At 41.0% G+C, this 18,434-nt stretch overlaps 1 protein-coding gene across 6 annotated transcripts in view; it reads right to left on the reverse strand.

The window, feature by feature from the left end:
* Positions 1-18,434, reverse strand: part of mast4 (microtubule associated serine/threonine kinase family member 4) — a 112,726-nt gene that overhangs the window by 44,949 nt on the left and 49,343 nt on the right. Inside the window, exon 2 of one of the 6 annotated variants that reach the window (XM_088355313.1) lies at positions 17,798-17,878. The exons of 4 other annotated variants lie outside the window; for them this stretch is intronic. In XM_088355313.1, coding sequence (XP_088211439.1) covers positions 17,798-17,878 — 81 coding nt within the window. Of the gene's footprint in view, positions 1-8,495; positions 8,763-17,797; positions 17,879-18,434 lie in introns of those variants that run through there. One more of the 6 variants, XM_088355314.1, reaches the window with a different exon arrangement.

Here is an 18,434-nt window from a genome sequence, read left to right on the forward strand (position 1 = left end):
CTATTGGCAGGTCTGATCTGGCCTGCGGGCCGTGTGGTTGACAGCCCTGCTCTACAGTGTTCTTTAAAGCCCCAGCGTGTAATATTTGACCACTAGACGGCACTGTAAAGCGGACGAAAAGCAGTCCCAAAGGATTAACGAATATCAGCAAGATGTTGGACAAACAGAGCGGCAACTACTAGGTACGGATTCCGCTACATAAAATACAAATGTATCGACCGATAAATATTTATAAAAATTACTATTGGTATGGTAGTTCATGTACCACTAGGAGGCACTTTATATTACACAGTGTCCCTTTAAGAAAAAAAAAAAAGTTTCATTGCCATACTATTAACGTTCATGTATAACCACATGTAAAAGGACTTCTTTCAGGTAACTACTTGTGTAGAAGATTACCGTTTTTCTCAATTTTTCTTCAGTAATATTTCTGTACTACTCACATACAATGTAAGTGAGCTGGAAGGCTACATAGACTGCAACAAGCAAGCCGCTAAGCCGTTTTCCAAGTAGGTCATGGCGAGGATTAGAAAATGAAATAAAAAAATGAATTTCAACAACTTGCTGCAGTAAAGACGTCGTTCCAAATTCCATATGCCGCAAAATGAAAAATGAAGGAAATTCGGGAATGTGTATTTATGGAAAAGTGTACTTTCCAAATTTCATAACACAATCTTTAAAAATGCTGTAATGTTATGTAAGGCTTATCGACAATAACTTATTGGTTAAAATAATCCATTCCATCCATCCATTATCTGCACCACTTATCCTCTGTAGGGTCGCGAGGGTGCTGGAGCCCATCCCAGCTATCTTTGGGCAGGGGACATCCTGAACTGGTTGCCAGCCAATCGCAGTTTTTCTTAATGGAGCTGTCCTCTTGGGTGCGACTAGCAGGGGGCGGTGACACTTCAAATGACAGCGCCATAATGACAATCCACCAGAGCTGGCCTGTCAGCGCCATTTTCATGCCCTTTTTTTTCAATTTATTGCTTGGCTAATAAAGCCAGACAACCGAGTAACATGGCAATCGCAACAATTTCAAGCACTTCATCCAAAAGTCAAGCATTTTCCTGACCCTATACAACATACACAACATTAACATTCAAGCATTTTCAAGGATCTCAAGCACCCGCACGAACCGGGCCATGCATTCAACACATGAACACAACAATAAAGTCCAGCCCACTTCAAAATGTCCATGTTTTTTTTTTTTTTTCAAAATGTCCACAAAAACTCCCTAGCTCAGGACAGTAACTTGACACATGACAACGGACTGTAAACACGAGCGGGTCCAGCAAGCGACCGCGTTGCATTGCGTCCCGGGTGGGAGAGTTACTTCGAAAATGTAATCCGATATAGTTACTAGTCACCTGTTGGAAAATGTAATCAGTAACGTACTCCATATACCGTAATATTGCAGAAATGTAACTTGATAACTTTCGATTACTTCAATACCAAATATGCTAATAAAAGACAAAAGCATAAAACCTTGGTGCCTCTACTTACGAATTGAATTCATTCTGGGAGTAATTTTGCAACCTGAAACATTTGTAAGTAGAGACACCTTTTGAATGCAAATGCGGTAATCTGTTCCAAGCCCCACAAAGAGTATATTTTATTAATAAATCATCAGCATCAGAACACAAAACAAATACATGTTAAATTACAGCACAATAAACATAACACGAGAGGCACATCATGTAAAAAAAAGGAATAAAAATATTTATTTACCTTTTCAATTCAACTTGCATTATTCAAATAAAAAAAGAAATCAAAAAATATTCATTTACCTTTTAACTTAAACTGGGGACACGAAGAGCATCCTCGGATTCACGGTACAACTCTGGGAGCGGCGAATACCAGTGCAGACTGTACTGTATTTTTGACTTTGAATCCTGAAACGCCTTTGTAACTAGAGGCAATATTTTCCCGTTCAGGTACTATATAACGTGAAACCTTTGTATGTAGAGACATCTGTAGGTAGGAGTACCACTACATAAATAAAATTATTATTTTGATAAATTAACCATGAAAGCTTGAAAAAGAATTCGAGTAAACCGAGATCAAGTAGTTGCTTGTCATCTTCCAAAAACTAGAGGTTGACTGTTCATCGGGCATGCACTGATATTTGTGAACTCGACAGATATTGGCAACGGCATTTTTACTTATTTGATGAGCCGATTGAATATATTAAAACTGGGTTATTTAGGCTCGAATCCAGCCAAGCCCCTCTCGCCCTCCCTCCTGCCTTCAGTCTCGGACAATTATGCTTTTTGCACCACAATCTTGTACTGCTCAATTGAGACTACAAATTTTACACTCACATTCTGCGCAGATTGTATTTACCTTCGTTTTACATACTTATACTGGTGAATTTTGATTCAATCTAAATAGAGCCAGGCTTGAGAAATCCCTGTATTTTTGTATTCAGTTCATTGAAGCCATGTTGGTTGTAGTGACATTTTTGTTTATTTATCGTAAAGTTTCAGGGAGCCGTTTATGTTTTTATGTACTTTCATACTCATATTTCCCGCACTGTAAGTTTTTGATTTAAGTCAGGGGTCTCCACCTTTTTTAAGCTGAGGGCTACTTTTTGTTACTAATTGGTGCAAAAGGCACCCAGTTTCATATGCATTTCTAAAATAAAAACGTGTGTTATTGGAAGGTTACTTATTGGAAGTAGGGTTAAAGAGACTTAGTCAACCACTAAAACAAATAATTTTACTAGAAAATCACAATGACCCCGCACAGGTGAGCCATTTTCAGAACAGATCCGCGGGTACCTTAGCTCTCCTTAGGGGGCACCCTAGTGCCCACGGGGACCGTGTTAGAGACCCGTGGTTTAAGTAACCTACTAAGTCATATTAGTTGTGTTGTGGCAGCGCAGTGGTTAGCGCATTTGCGCCACAGTTCTGAGATCATGAGAGTTCATGAGGTGAAACCTCCTGTGTGGAGTTTGCATGTGCTCCCGTGCTTGCGTGGGTTTCCTCCGGGTACTCTGGTTTCCTCCCACATTTCGAAAAAGTTGCATGTCAGGTTAATTGGCAGATCCAAATTGTCCCTAGGTGTGAATGAGCGAGTGAGTCGTCTGTCTCTGTGTGCCCTGTGACTGACCGGCAACCGGTTCAGGGTGTCCCCTGCCTACTGCCCGAAGATAGCTATGATGGGCTCCAGCACCCCCACGACCCTACTGAGGATAAGCGATGCAGATAATGGATGGATGAATATTGGCTCCAAATATCAATTATTAGCCTCCTCTTAATACTAAAAATCAGTATAGGTCCTGAAAAACCCATATTAGCAGACGCTCAATTTTAACCCCGTAGTCTAGTTTATTATGCAAAAATCAAACTTTCCAACAAACTCTAGACAATATTCAAGTAACACAATCCAGTGATAGTATAGTGATTTTGAACACTAATTAATCGCAAAATACAAAAAGAAGACAATCAATGATATTTACCAAATGTCCCTGAACGCATTACCAGCGCTGCACTCACGAAACTGCAGGCGTGCCCCAATTTAACAAAACAAGTGCTACATCGAAGGAGGAATAAAACACAGACAAAAAGTGCTATTACCTATAACAATCTGCGCAACAACTACGGACTTGACTAGGATTTGCGTGCACGGCGTTGTGTAAACCTCATTTTGGGTGTCAGCGAATGAAATGGCGATAGACACGATTGGTCTATCGCCACGTTATTTAAATAGCTTTTTTTAAACAAAATGGTAATCCTGAAAAGTAATCCTTATTTTAACTAAATGTACCTGTAGCTTTTAAGAAATGAAATTGTGAGAGCCAGAACTGGAGTAGTAGTGGAACTGACCAAGCGTGTGTGTATATAAGAGTACTCGGTTGTTTTGGACACATGGAGAGGATGGATGAGGGTCTACAGAGCAGAAGTCAATGGAAGGAGACCAAGAGGAAGGCCGCGATTGACGTGGATGAATGGTGTTATGAGTGCATTGCAGGAAAGAGGTCTAAATATAGTGAAGGCTAGAGCTCTTATTGGTGATAGGAATGAGTGGAGAGGTGTTGTGAAAGGATGTTTGGGCGCGTTCTAAGGGATGGGCAGGGCATCCGTATGATGCGGCGGGGGTAAACCAGTGAACGCTGTCGGGCCCTGCTGTTGAACAGAAGAGTGTGTTGTGTCACCCTGACCCGAGTGACATGGCCGCTTTCTCGTGTCCCATTTCATCTGGGGAGACGAAAGCATGACCAACTTGGGTGCTGAGGTGCTTAACTTGTTTGGGTGTTTGGGCATTTGGGTTGGCCATGGTCCCAAACATTTTGTGTGTGTTTTTTTGCTACTTTTTCCCTTTTGTATTTTCTTTGTTTTAGTTTGTGTTTGTCTTGATGTCGGTCACCCATCTCAAGGCATTTGACCAGGGTATATAGATAGATAGACCTGTAACTTGATGACGTCCTTTTTTCTCTAAGTAACGGAATTCAATTACATTTTGTGGGTATCGTAATTAAGTATTGCCGTAAAATGTATTCCGTTACCCCCTGACCCTGCGGGTGGAGTGGTTACTTTTGGGAGTGGCACACAGCAGCTCTGAAAGAAATTTGGCACTTTAAAGTTGGACAGCGCCGTCAGCGCGCTACAATCCCATGCTGCTCCTGTGTCCTGCAAACTCGTAGTGACAGAAGATAAGCAGGGTAATATGCTAAAATACATAAATATATAATTTTTGTAGATAAAATATTGGGAGCTTATTTGTTTAAAAAATATTACTTAATTATTGGAAATAACTAAAAAATAATCATGTGTTTTTCAGACTATAAGGTGCGCCTAAAATCTAAAATTGTCCAAGAATTGGAGAGTGAGCCTATAACCCAGTGTGCCTTATATACCGCAAAATGTGGTGCATATGATTAAAACTAAATACAGTATTTATTACTACACAATGTTTTAAGGCGTGTGAGTACCGATACTTATACACTAGACCGCCAGTGATCCAGATGACATACAAAAAGGCAAAACATTGGATCTCATCATCACACTATTTTTTTACTCATGGTACCGGAGACCAAAGTTAGAGAATCGGGGAAACAGAAATGGATTCCTCAAAGATACAAATAAGCAAATTCTTCGTCAGATACACCAGAGTTTTTTCCCTCTTCGTGCTTTTTTGCATTTATTTATAGCGTCCAGGATAACTTTGTTTTCTCCATTCTCTAACATTTGTTTCTGGCACAGTGAGTAAAAATAGTGGGATAATGCGATAAGATCTAACGAGTTTTATTATTTCATGTGTATCACTCTTGGTAAGAATTCAGTGTTTTCACCGCAACCCAGGTTTGATTCCGGTTGCATACCATGTGATACACTAAAGACTTGTTACCCTCATCATGCTATTTTGCGTTTATATATATCTTCAGGATGTCCTTTTGTTTTCTTCATTCACTAAAATTTGTGTCTGGCACCATGATTAAAAATAGTGTGATTATGAGATCCAATTGAATGTGGATTTGTATGTTGTCTGTATCACTAGCGGTCTACAGGACTGTCTCAGAAGAATTCAGCATTTTCACCGCTGCGCCGCGGGTTTGATTCTCGTTGCATAAGATGTATTGCCATTTTGGTTAATGACTTGTCAATCATTGCATCTGTATACTGCAAACAAAGTAATTTTGATTCCAGGCGTCTTATGGTCAAATGTGCATTAGAAACGAAAGGCATATCTATCTAGTATAGACTATCCCGATTTGCAAGTGTGTGTCCGTATGTGGCTCATAAGCTTCAAATAGGCTGAACCAATTTTTTGTGAAAATGTACGCGTTAGTACTTCAGGCCTCTGGGAGTGTCTTTAAGATGGGTTTGGTGTCAAGACACCCCCAATAAATACCAACATCATAAATAAACATCTGCTTTCATGTACAAGTGGCTCTGGAGCTGTATGCAGCCTGGTGCTTTTTCAACAAACCACAGCCCCAACAACCTTACTCAATTAGAATGCCCAGCATTGCCAAGTTTTATGCTTGTGCTTTATAGTGCGGTATTCATATAAATTACTACTTATCATGAAGAAAGGAAAGAAAAAGACCATACACTCCCCAAAACACCTAATATCCAGTCAAGGTTGTTTGATTCAAACCTACCACAAGCGCTTGAGGGCTCAATCAATGTTTTAGTGGTTTAAAAGAGTTGAATTATCATTTTTTTCCTCCATTAACAATGCCCCAGTGAGTTCAAAAAGCCCTTTGCTTCATTTTCCACTGCACCTATCTGCCTTTCTTCTTACTTTTAGCAAAGCTGTTTGGGGCGGAACACATTGTGTAGGAGGAATCGGGGGCTTAGAGGGTCCCTGAGTTTTTTTTCTCTTTAATTTGTGGGCTCCGCATGAAAATGGTAAAAATAAGAAAAGACCTATCCCTGTTAGTCCAAACACCAACCCGAACCAGAAAAAAGATGAAAAAACGAATAGTTAAATCGAGACCATCGAAGAAATGCACGTACTTGCACACGCATCATTAGCTGGGCAAAGGTTGCAATGATGACACAAGCCGGGAGATGGCGGCCGCAAGTAGAAAAGTTCTAAATTTCGTACAGCTCCATTAAGCTAGCATTGCAAAAAAATGTTCATGTTAAGTAATGGTTAATTTACTACAATAGTGTACGCATGACGCGTTAGTTGGTTTTAGCAAAATTTATGTTTTTGATTGTATCTGTTCAAAATAGTAAATATCCAATTCTATTCAATACAATTTCTGGACTTAATTCTTTAATTTTTTTACATTATGTGCCCCCTTTTTGAGTTTATTGAGCGGTAATTTTAATTTTTACATGTATTTGTTTCATGTTCTGATGCTCCTTTATGATTTGTTCAAAAAATATAGTTTTGGGGGGCTTGGAACGGAAGCGCAGACGAGATTCTGAACTGAATGGGTAGGAAGGCATTGGGGGAGGTAATTCATCTTTTAGCATATACACATTTTCATAATACCATGAGGCAAACCAATAATATTTCATATGACGTCGACCAATAAGCATCTTATAGACTTATAGGCACTTTGTCATGTGAAACAATGCGTAACATGAATTTTCAACATTTTTGAGCTTGTGAAATAATTGGTTCTTGATGTAGGACGGAGAGCAAAATGCTGTAAAGAGGGGTCAAAAAACATTCCACACCGTAAAGTGAAAATGTCTTTGAACAGGGTTGCGTATCCCAGTGGTGTACTGAACTGTCATTGGGGGATTAGAATTACTCTGGCAACATTAGTTTATTGATCCCCAATATTATGCAGGAGTATTCTAATAAATCAAATGTACCATGCATAATTGAGTAAATGCTTTTACAGTAATTGGGTTATTCTAAATATAGGTAAGAGTGAAGCACATTGTAAAGCGCTTTGGGAGGTCTTTGACTTGAAAAGCGCTATATAAATGCAGCCTATTTACCATTAGTGCATTTACATTCAAAATGCGTCTCTACTTACAAATATTTTGGGTTACAAACTACTCCCAGAATGAATTAAATTTGTATGTTGAGGTACCACTGTATACAACTTTTAACACCTCAAACGACCCACCCCACCTTTAAAGACATTCAGGACTACATCCGTTTCCACGTATAAATCCAACTAATAGAAAAAGACAAAAACAACTACCCCTAAACCACAGGTGTCAAACAGGCGGCCCGCGGGCCAGATCAAGCCCGCTAAGGGATTGAATCCGGGAGACAACACTCAGAGAAGCGCAAGAGAAAAACAAGCTGCAGGTTGAAATATGTCAACTTGATGTTGCCAAAGCCAGGTGCCTCTCACAAAGACACTGTACTTGTATTTATATTTTTTTTTTCTCTCTCTCACCCCTTTTCTCCCACTCTGTCTTTTTCACTCTCTGTGTCCCTCATTTTCTCTTCCTTTGTTGGTCTTTGTCTCTTTCTCTCTCTGTGTCTTTTAACCTCTTATGCTCTAACTTCTTTTTTTCCTTTTTTCTTTCTCTCTTCATACCCTTTGCGCTTTCTTTTCTCTTTTCTATCCTTCTGTCTTTCTATTTCTCTTTGGATTTCTTTCTTCCTCTCCCTTTCTTTTTCCCCTCTCTCACGACTTTTTATCTTTTGTTTCTCACGCTCTCTTCTTCTCTTTCTTTTTCTTTTTCCCCGCCCTCTCTCCTTTTCCCTCCCTCTTTCTCTCATTTCTTTATCTCTTTTTCTTTTTCTTTAATCTACTAGTCTGGCCCCCCACAGAATGTTTGTTCTATCGTGTGCCCCCCCCCACCCCGAGTTAAAATGAGTTTGACACCCCTGCCCTAAACAATAAAAATCAAATCAGTCCACTCAAACAAGTTTTCGTGTCGTTTGAGGCAAACAAATAAAACCTCCATTTCTCGGTCAAGCCAATAAAACATGAATGACACAAACCTAAGACGCAAGTAATAAACGGCAATAAACCCTCCCGAGTCGGGTAAGCACGTCGCGGCACGCTGTCAAGTTCACTCTGGAGCAATTTGACCCTGGGGATAAAAGGGTGGAGCGGCTACCTTTGCGAGCGCCTTAGGCGAGCTCTTCCCAAGAACTGCGGCGTGTAAAAGTTGGCCAGCGACGTCCAAGCGCTCCAATCGCACATGCCGTCCGAGTCGGAGTAGGCCGACTGGATCGCCGGCATTGGCGTTCCGGGTCAGGCTGCGGCATGAGGACGCGCAGTCCTCCCGCGGATAAGAGACGTAATCCCGGGGAGGATCCCGAGAGGACGATCCAGATCAGGTTGCGAGACGTGCGGGAGCAGCTGACTCTTTGTTTGCACGTAACCGGCACCTACTGCCGATTACGCGCTAAGGGGAGGGGCGGGGAGAAGGAGAAGGGGGAGGAGCTGTAGCATCGTCCCGAGTTTGGGTCGCCACCAAAATTCTGACGGGTCGGCGTAATAATTTCCCCGACCGGCGTAAGGCACCAGATAAAGGTGAAAAGAATCTGTGTTTACGTTTTTAGATCTACTGTAATCCCTCGCTACTTCGGTTATTGTATTGCAGTTTTGGAATCAAATTGTGTTTATTGTCATTGATATCAACGCATTGTGCATTGTGTTCTGCAGCGGACAGCAAATGCTATCACGAAGGCAAGGTAATCAAGTCAAGTCATTTTTATTTGTACAGCCCTTAATGACAAAGAGTCTCAAAGGGCTGCACAGGTTATTGCAAACCACAAACTGTTATTACAGACGATTATTACACGATCCCCTGATCTAAAACCTACATGAGGGCAAGCAAAAACTCAAAAACCTTAACAAGAGGTTGTGTGTGTGTGTTGAGTGGGTGTGAGTGCCTGTGTGCGCGACTTTGATACACCGGTGTATGCAGCTCCGTCACACAAGTCAAGGGGTCCACCCAAAACAAAGGGCAAACGCTAGCTTTTAGCAACTCGTAATATTTAAAAAGGAATTCATCGATTAATTTGGACTCTGAGGAAAGTCAGAAGAGTGCAAAGAAATGGTCATCAACAGCAGAAGTTCCGCAGATTGTGATCGGTTCGGGAAGCTACTGAGTAGGCGACGGGAGAGAATGCAATAGCGGTGCTGCAGGTCCGGTCTACTGAGGCTAGGCTACATAACAACTCTCACAAGCTACCCCTGCCGAGCCTGGATCTCACTAAAGCCAGATCCATTACCTAGAAAAGAAAAGCCTGTAGCTAGAACTACATTTGGGACAATTGTATTTTAATCATCGAGGAGACCTGACTTTATTTCGAGGATACCCGATGCTAGCATGCAGCAGGTTTAACCCCTGGGGTTTTTTTTTATAAAGGGGCATCTAACATGTTAATGTATTTTACAATTTCAGTTTACTTTTGGGAAGATTTTTTTTTAAATTTTTGATTGGTTGGGTGGAAGTGTTTGCTCTGTGTTAATGGACCGAACATATAACACTTGTGTATTACGCACACGCATTTATATCTTTCAGGGCGACATTCGGTTTTATCCATCCTCTAAGATTCGTCTCCAGTACTGTGCATGAAAAGAGTGTGATTGTGAGATAAAAACTCATGCCTTTTCGCATGTCGTATATATAACTGGTCTGGCGCTCTCACTGCCGCGACCCGGGTCCAAATTCCGTTGCATCTAATAGCGTCCCTTTTAAGGGATGGTTTAGATCAGGGGTGTCAAACTCATTTTAGCCTTGGGGGCCATATGGTAGAAAAAAAACCTTTCACAGGGGCCGGACTAGTCAATTCAAAAAAGAAGGTAAAGAAAACAAAAAATAAAATAAAATACAACAAAAGAAAAATAGAAGGATGAAAAGAAAGAAAGAATGAAAAAAAGAAGAAATTCAAGAAAGGGTTCGTTATTGATTTGCATCCACAGCCGAACCCTTTGTATGCACGTTAACACAAGTCAAAGTGTTACACAACAACATCTGAGGCTCGTCACTTAGAGTAAGAGAAAAAGAAAGGAGAAAGAGAGCAAGAGAGGCAAATAGAAAGAGAGAGAAATAGCGAGAGTGTGGAAGAGTGAGAAAGAGAGAGAGAACAAGAGAGAGAGTTCAAGAGATACAAAGGAAGCGAGAAAGATAGAAAGAAAAAGAACAGAGAGTGAGAGAGGGAGAGAGAGAGAGCGAGAAGGGTAAAAAGATGGAGTTAAAAGAAGAGAAAAGAAGTGAGGAAAAGAGTTGAAAATAGTGACTAGAAAGAGAAAAATGAAAGCATAAAAAACAGACAAAAAAGAGAGGGAAAAGTCAGAATGAGAAAAAGAAACAACTGGAGAAAGAATGACAGGAAAAAAGGGAAAGACAGAAAAAGAGAAAAGTAAAGAGTGATGAGAGAAGGAGAAAGGAAAGAAAGAGAGAAAGAAAGAGACAGAGATATAGAGAAAGAGAAAAACAGAGGGAGAGAGTCAGAAAGAGGGAGCCGAAAAAAAGCAAAAAAGAGAAAACAAGAAAGAACAGAGAAAGTAATATAGCTCCATTTGCGAGTGGCGCCTAGCTATATCAACATCAAGTGGACCTATTTTAAACAGCAGCTCATTTTTCTTTTGTGCTTCTCTGGGTATTGTCTGAGGCGCCGGATTAAAACCCTATAGTATAGATGATGAACAAACAAAAACTAATTTCAAATACATTTTTTCTTTTTTTGCACAACACTGACAATATGAGGCCCTCAAAAGGTATACAAGGCATTAATTCAGGAGGTAGATTGCTCGTCTTGGGATCAAGAGGTCGCAGGTTCGATTCCCGGCTCCTCTGTGTTATATGTCGAAGTGTCCTTGGGCAAGACACTGAACCACTAATGCCCCCGATAGAGGGTAGTTGCCTTGCATGGCTGATTCTGCTATCGGTTAGTTAGTTTGTAAACGGGAAAAGTGTGAAGCACATTGCAAAGCGCTTTGGGAGGTCTTGATTGACTTGAAAAGCGCTATATAAACGCAGACCATTTACATTTATCTCAACAATCCACATGCTCCTCATTCGAATTTGTGATCTTCCTTCGATTTGGGAGGAGCTGATCGGCAGCCTGACGGCCGTCATGGTCCCCCACGCAGTCGCACCGTGGCGAGCATTGTGGCACACAGCCGATGAATTTGACGGTTGGAAGGTGCTCGGCCCTTAAAGATGGAGGCATGACCTCATAGGCGAGAGCAAAGTCCCGCTCTTGCTGCGATAAAAAGCTATGAGATAAGAGCGGGCTCGCGTGATTCTTTTCCGGGCTGCGTTTCAACCGCCGCTTCGTATTGTTTTGACATCCGCAGCCGATCCCTTTGTATGCACGTTAACACAAGTCAAGGTGTTGCACAACAACAACAACAACATCTAAAGCTCCTCGCTATTAAACGAAAAATATCTATTGAGAAATATATAATATATATATAATATATATATATATATATATATATATAATAGGAAAGTCCACATTTAATCATATTTACCGTAAATTCCAGACTAGAAGCAGCTACTTTTGTCTGTAGACACTGCGGCTTTAAGTACGGTGCAGCTTGTTTTTTTTTCACAAAGCAGATTGTTGGAATCGGTCAATGGCGACTTTGGCCACGTTTTACCAGGAAGGAGGACCTCTTGAAGCTCATCTTCCAAAAGTAAGTTTAACTCAACTTTAGTTATCTTAATGGAGCATATTATTTTATTAAATGTTTATTTTTTTAGTATAAAACAATACAGGTTACTCAAACATACTTATATGAACCTTAAACATACCAAATATAGCACTGAAGCAACTTACGAACAAATTCAACTTACGAACGATCATCCGGAACCTAATTTGTAAGGAGGGCAGCACGGCGGCGCAGTGGTTAGCGCGTGTGCGGCACAGTTCTAAGGTCATGGGTTCAAATCCAGCTACCGATCTTCCTGTGCGGAGTTTGCATGTTCTCACCTTGCGTGGGTTTCCTCAGGGCACTCCGGTTTTCTCCCACATTCCAAAAAACATGCACGTCAGGTTAATTGGCCGGTCCAAATTGTCCCTAGGTGTGAATGAGCAAGCGAGTTGTCTGTCCCTGTGTGCCCTGCGATTGGCAGGCAACCAGTTCAGGGTGTCCCCTGCCCACTGCCCGATGATTGTTGGGATGGGCTCCAGCACCCCTGCGACCCTACTGAGGATAAACGGTGCAGCTAATGGATGGATGGATGAATTCAATGGCTTTTAAGACTTTTAATAGATTGGCATTTGGCTACTGAAGGGAGTCATAGTTACCAGCACCGTTTACTCGCGCACTAAGAGTTACCTTTCGAATTTTTTTATGTAAGGTAAGAAACGGACATGAATGAATTCAATTTTATGGATGTTTAAGCCTGCAGCTTCTGTACTAAGACAAAATTGAGTTTCACTCTGAAATTAGCATGCAGCTTTTAATCATGTCCTAAAATAATCATGGTAGATGATATTTAACATCCCATTTTAAAAATCACTCAAATATCCTCCTCACACAACTGGGCTGGCTTTTGGGTTTACTGCAACGGGTGCGAGATAAGCCGTATGGTCAGCTTGAATTTGACCCCGGCATGGTGCAAAGACAGAAGGGAAGGGAGGGGCTGCTGCGTGAAGCACCCACACACAAGCAGACTTATCGCGGGCCGATAAGAGCCAAATATGTCTGTCAGCTCGCCCTGCAGGTTTTGACGTGCCTTGTGTCTCCATCGGCCCTCTAAATGCGGCTCTGTTCTCCTTTTGTGTTCCACTTAGAGGCACGGGGCCTACGTCAAGAACATGGAGGTCACCAGTTCTTTGCACTAGCTGGCTAAACGCTTAAGTCCCTTTCTCAATGACAATCGGTGAATACTTGTGATGATAAAAGGAGCCAACAGCTTAGCTAGGGGTGGGTAAACTTTGTGAGTCACAGGCCACTTAGGTCAAAAGAGTCTCGATCAGATGCCGTGCATTGGCATTCGGAAAAAAGATCCTATTTTTATATTTATAAATAAATATACTGTATTTCCTGGACTATAAGGCGCACCTAAAAACCCCAATTTTGCCAGAAATTTGAAAGTGCGCCTTATAAAACGGTGCGACTTATATACCAGAACGGTGGATACAATTGGAAATGCATAATTACGGTTAAATTATACTGCATATGGTAACTGTTATGCCTTTGAGAAACATATAAAAGGGTCTTCGAATGACCTTTTGAATTGTTTGTTGCTAAAAGGTTAACAGAACATCAGTGTCTAAGACTCATGACAGAAAGTTACCAGACACCAGGGCAGACAACTCTGAAATGTTGCCTGCCCAGCCACAAAGTTGCCTGGCCCATTTTTCACAACTTAAAGTACAATAAGACGACTAAAAAAAAAAAAAAAAGACGTTGTTGCAAAGTATTAAGGATTGATAATCAGAATATATAACAGAACAACACTTTAAAATTAAGTTTATTATAAATCTACTTATAACATTCATTGCATGTATATGACATCGCTGTTTTCCATCTGCCATCAGTATGTACCTGTATTTACTCATCTTCATTCGTGCAATGTTTGCGTTGCGTCGTCTGCTACAAGCCACGTGAACTCCTCTTTCCACGATGCTCTTAATGTATGTTTACATTTTGTAGCGTCATAAATTTCGTTAGCTTCTTTTGAATCTTTCGCCTGGGGCTGAGGTTTTGGCTTGATTTCTAACCACATATTCATTTTTCTTGTGTTCTCTGTGCGTCTACTTTGGAAAGTGATATGCAAATGCACGACCTTATAATGCTCGGGAAAGTCCAGAAGCACAAAGTTATTCGATGCAGGCTTCAGATCGGCTGCCGAGTATGCAAATTGCCAAACGAACCGATATTCCAAAATTTCTAAACAAAACGAAGATTTCGAAATCGGAATAAAGCAAACGTTTTATTTGAAAATAAATAAACTTTTTTTTTTCTTGAAAAGGTTGTCGGCCAGCTGGGCAGGGACTTTTGTAAGTTGTACATCTGACGTAAAAGATGCACGCCCCGGGCGTCCCGGCAGACGTTATTTCAGACACCGAGAACAAACTAACTTTCGTTTTTTTTTTTTGCATGATCTGGTTCCATAAACCCCAAATAGAGACCAAAAAACCACGTCACATATTCATATGAGACAAATCATATGCTTGCCTTTTAACATAGTCTGCCAATAAAGACAATTCCGATTCCATACCCTTGCTCTTGATGCTACCACACACACACAAATGCACCGTCCATAAGCCTGTTCTCAAATCAAACCAAGCAGACATTACTGTGACGAAGCGAGTCTCTGCCTCTTTGATGTGCCGCATATCCTGCTTAGCACATAAAAAGTGAGCACAAAGACAATATAACTGAAGCGTGGGAGCTCGGGGGGGAAAGGAAACTTGGAATTAGCACTGTATGTCATGGAGGTAATAATTTGACGGTGGTGGTGGCGCAATAATTACTCAGTTTACATGGATACTTTTAATGAATAATCCAACCACGTCAACACGTTTTTGCAAAAAAACAGGACAACATTCTAACTATTCCAATGTAAAAAAGTAAATAACAGGAAAACTGCTACTGGAATGTGGGGCAAAATGAGTTGCATTGTTGCGATTTATGCAGCACGTTTATTCAATGGGAATAAGAGAGTGCATCGCGTTTACTCTTGATCTGGCGACGAACTTGTAGTAGCACTTTGATCCGGCAGAGGGCGCTTTAAGACCATATTTTGATGCACAAATTTACTTATATAGCATTTTTAAGACACTGAAATGGAACTCAGTGCTGTAAAAAACATTCAATGCTCAATAAGATAACATCCAACAAGGTAGTCACATTCTCCTCCGGTGTTGTCTCTCTTTTTGGCTTAGTTTTCAAAGCAGCTGTACAGAACTTTGAACATTTTTTTTACTCATGGCTGCCACCTCTGGCTTGTGTCATCATTGCAACCTCTATCAAGCTCCTTATGATGCGCGTCCTAGTACGTGCATTTCTTAGACACATTTGGATAAACTCGTCTTTTTTCATGTTTCTTGCAATTTCGGTTGCCGTTTATACTGTATTTGAAGCGGAGCTTTTTGTGCCTTCACAATTTTTATGCTCCACTAACAAATACAAACCAAGAAAAACACGCGGATGAGCAAGAAGTCACTGTATACCCCCCATCCCCATTCTAATGTGTCTGCACCAAACAGCTTTAATAAAGGTAAAATGAAAGCCGATAGGCTCTCCGAACTCAGTTTGGCATTGTAAAAACAAATAGAGAACATTTTCTACTTTCAACTTTTTTTAAGGGCGCCTCAAACGACGCACCTCACCTTTAAAGTTACAATGAAAAACTTTGAAAATGAGCTAACGACTTATAATTTGTTGACGTGTATCTACACATCTAGTCAAATGGAGATGTGACAAAAATTGTTGTTATTTTACAGACAATCTATTTCAACGTTGAATTGAAAGTAAAGTTGCCCTATAAGTGTGTCCTTTCCAATAATACAAACTGATAAAATCTCATCTCATCTCATCAGCCGTACCGCTTATCCTCATTAGGGTCGCGGGGGGGCTGGAGCCCATCCCAGCCATCTCCGGGCAGTGGGCAGGGGACACCCTGAATTGGTTGCCAGCCAATTGCAGGGCACACAGGGACAGACAACTCACTCGCTCATTCACACCTATGGACAATTTGGACCGGCCAATTCACCTGAAATGCATGTTTTTGGAATGTGGGAGGAAACCGGAGTGCCCGGAGGAAACCCACGCAAGCACGGGGAGAACATACAAACTCCGCACAGGAAGTCTGGAGCTGGATTTGAACCCACGACAGGTTCCCATGACATGAACTGTGCCGCACAAGCGCTAACCACTGCGCCGCCGTGCTGCCACTGATAAAATCATATTTTACTATTCACAGTGTGTTTGTAAATAGGCAGATTGAAGTACTCTATGAAATCGGGGTTCATATGCAACCAGGTACCTGGCACAAGCTTCATTTTACTGATATTTTCCTGGTCCGAGGATAGAGAAGTCCCAGTTCCAAGTTTTCTGGAATGCAGCATAATTGTACAATAAAGAGAAGACTTTATGAAACTAAGTACAGAGGGTTCACCACAGAAGGTGCATTTCACCTGTTTCAAACAGCTTAAGGCGGAAAGACCCCCAACCAAGACAAAACGAAGGCTACTGCTGTAGAAGCCTGGCAAAACCTTCAAGGAGGAGGAATACGTGGGTTCCAGTTTTCAGACAATGATTTGCAACGAAATATTGACAACTACGCTTTTTGATTAGATTACGCTTAATTGTATAATTAATTTTGATACGGTGTGTTTGGGAAAATAAATATACAATTCCTTCATTTTCAGTCAGAAGTTGTTCAACCACTTGAATTCAAAATCACAGTCTGCACTTCAATTCTGGTCAAGATATTTCATTTCACATCCAATGTGGTTGCATGTAAAGCCCAACTTGTAAAAATTGTGGGTGTGTCCAAGTGTTTGCGTGCCTAACTGCAGTGTCTGAAACTCATGACAAAAAAAGTTAGCGGACACCATGGGCAGACAACTCTGAAAAGTTGCCTGCCCAGCCATAAAGTTGCCTGCCCCACTTTTAGCAACTTGAAACACAATAAGACGACTCATCGCAAAAAAAAAAACGTTGTTGCAAAGTATTAAGGATTGATAATCAGAATACATAACAGAACAACACTTTAAAATTAAGTTTATTATAAATCTACTCATTTTCCATCTGCCATCAGTATGTACCTGTATTTACTCATCTTCATTCATGCAATGTTTTCGTTGCGTTGTCTACTACAAGCCACGTGAACTCTTTCCACGATGCTCTTAATGAACGTTTACGTTTTGTAGTGTCATCAATTTTGTTAGCTTCTTTTGAACATTTCTTCTGGGGCTGAGGTTTTGGTTTGATTCCTAACCACTTATCGATTTTTCTTGTGTTCTCTGTGCGTCTACTTTGGAAAATGATATGCAAATGCACGACCTTATAACGCTCGTGAATGTCTGGAAGCACGAAGTTATTTGATGCAGGCTTCTGATTGGCTGCCGAGTATGCAAATTGCCAAATGAACCGAAATTTCGAAATTTCCAAACTGAACGAAGATTTCGAAATCGGAATAAAGCAAGCGTTTGATTTGAAAATAAAATCTTTCGTTTTTTTTTCCCCCCTTGAAAAAGTTGTCGGGCACCCGGGCGCAGACGTTTTGTAAGTTGTACGCCCGACGTAAAAGATGCACGCCCCGGGTTTCCGGGCAGACATTATTTCAGACACTGCTAACTGGATATTTTTTGTCTTTTTCCATTGATTTGGGGGGAATAAAAGTCGTTCCGAGCACTCTCCATATAAAGTCAATGGACCAGGTGTCTATTTTGATCCCATGCAGCAGGTGGTCACTTGCGCGTGGCGTCACTCGCTTACCTCCAGAAGTGAAAGGCGTGCAGCGGGCTGCACGGACTGCAAGGGCTAGTGGGAGTGGGGCTCAAGCTTCGAGGCGTGAGGCTGCAAGTTAAACGGAGCAAGGTCAAATAGAGATGTCATAACGCCCTCTCAAACTCACTAACACAGTCGGGCTGGGGATTCTAAAACACGGACACGCTCAAATTCGGCCAGACGCATGCGTTTAGCATCGTGTCTCCTCTGTCGTGCATTTAAAAAGAAAAAAAAAGGACATTGCAGAACACTGTGTTGCAGCAGTGCTAAGGTCACATTGAGGTGAACAGATTTTACTGCAGTGGATTTAGGAGCTCATAAGCATCAGATTATGCCAGCATGAAAATCCCTTATGAGCCCTAAGTCTAAATTCACATTTTTTCATATTAGGGCTGTAAAAATATTTCAAATTTTAATATTTTTTTTTCTCACTTTTGCGGTCATCTGTTTTATAAGGTTTAAGCCTCATAAAAAGTGACATTAGTCATTAGCAACAATGAAAACTTTCAATTGAAATTCCCCATAGTCAACTACATACTACTATACTATAAACTTTGGCAAAATGGTGATTTTTGGGGGGGGAAATGCCAAACAGATGGAACTATTTACTCTCAAAAAGACACAG

Source organism: Urocampus carinirostris, chromosome 16 (genome assembly GCF_059441175.1).
Source record: "Urocampus carinirostris isolate Australia breed hairy pipefish chromosome 16, RoL_Ucar_1.0, whole genome shotgun sequence".
Lineage (NCBI taxonomy): Eukaryota > Metazoa > Chordata > Actinopteri > Syngnathiformes > Syngnathidae > Urocampus > Urocampus carinirostris.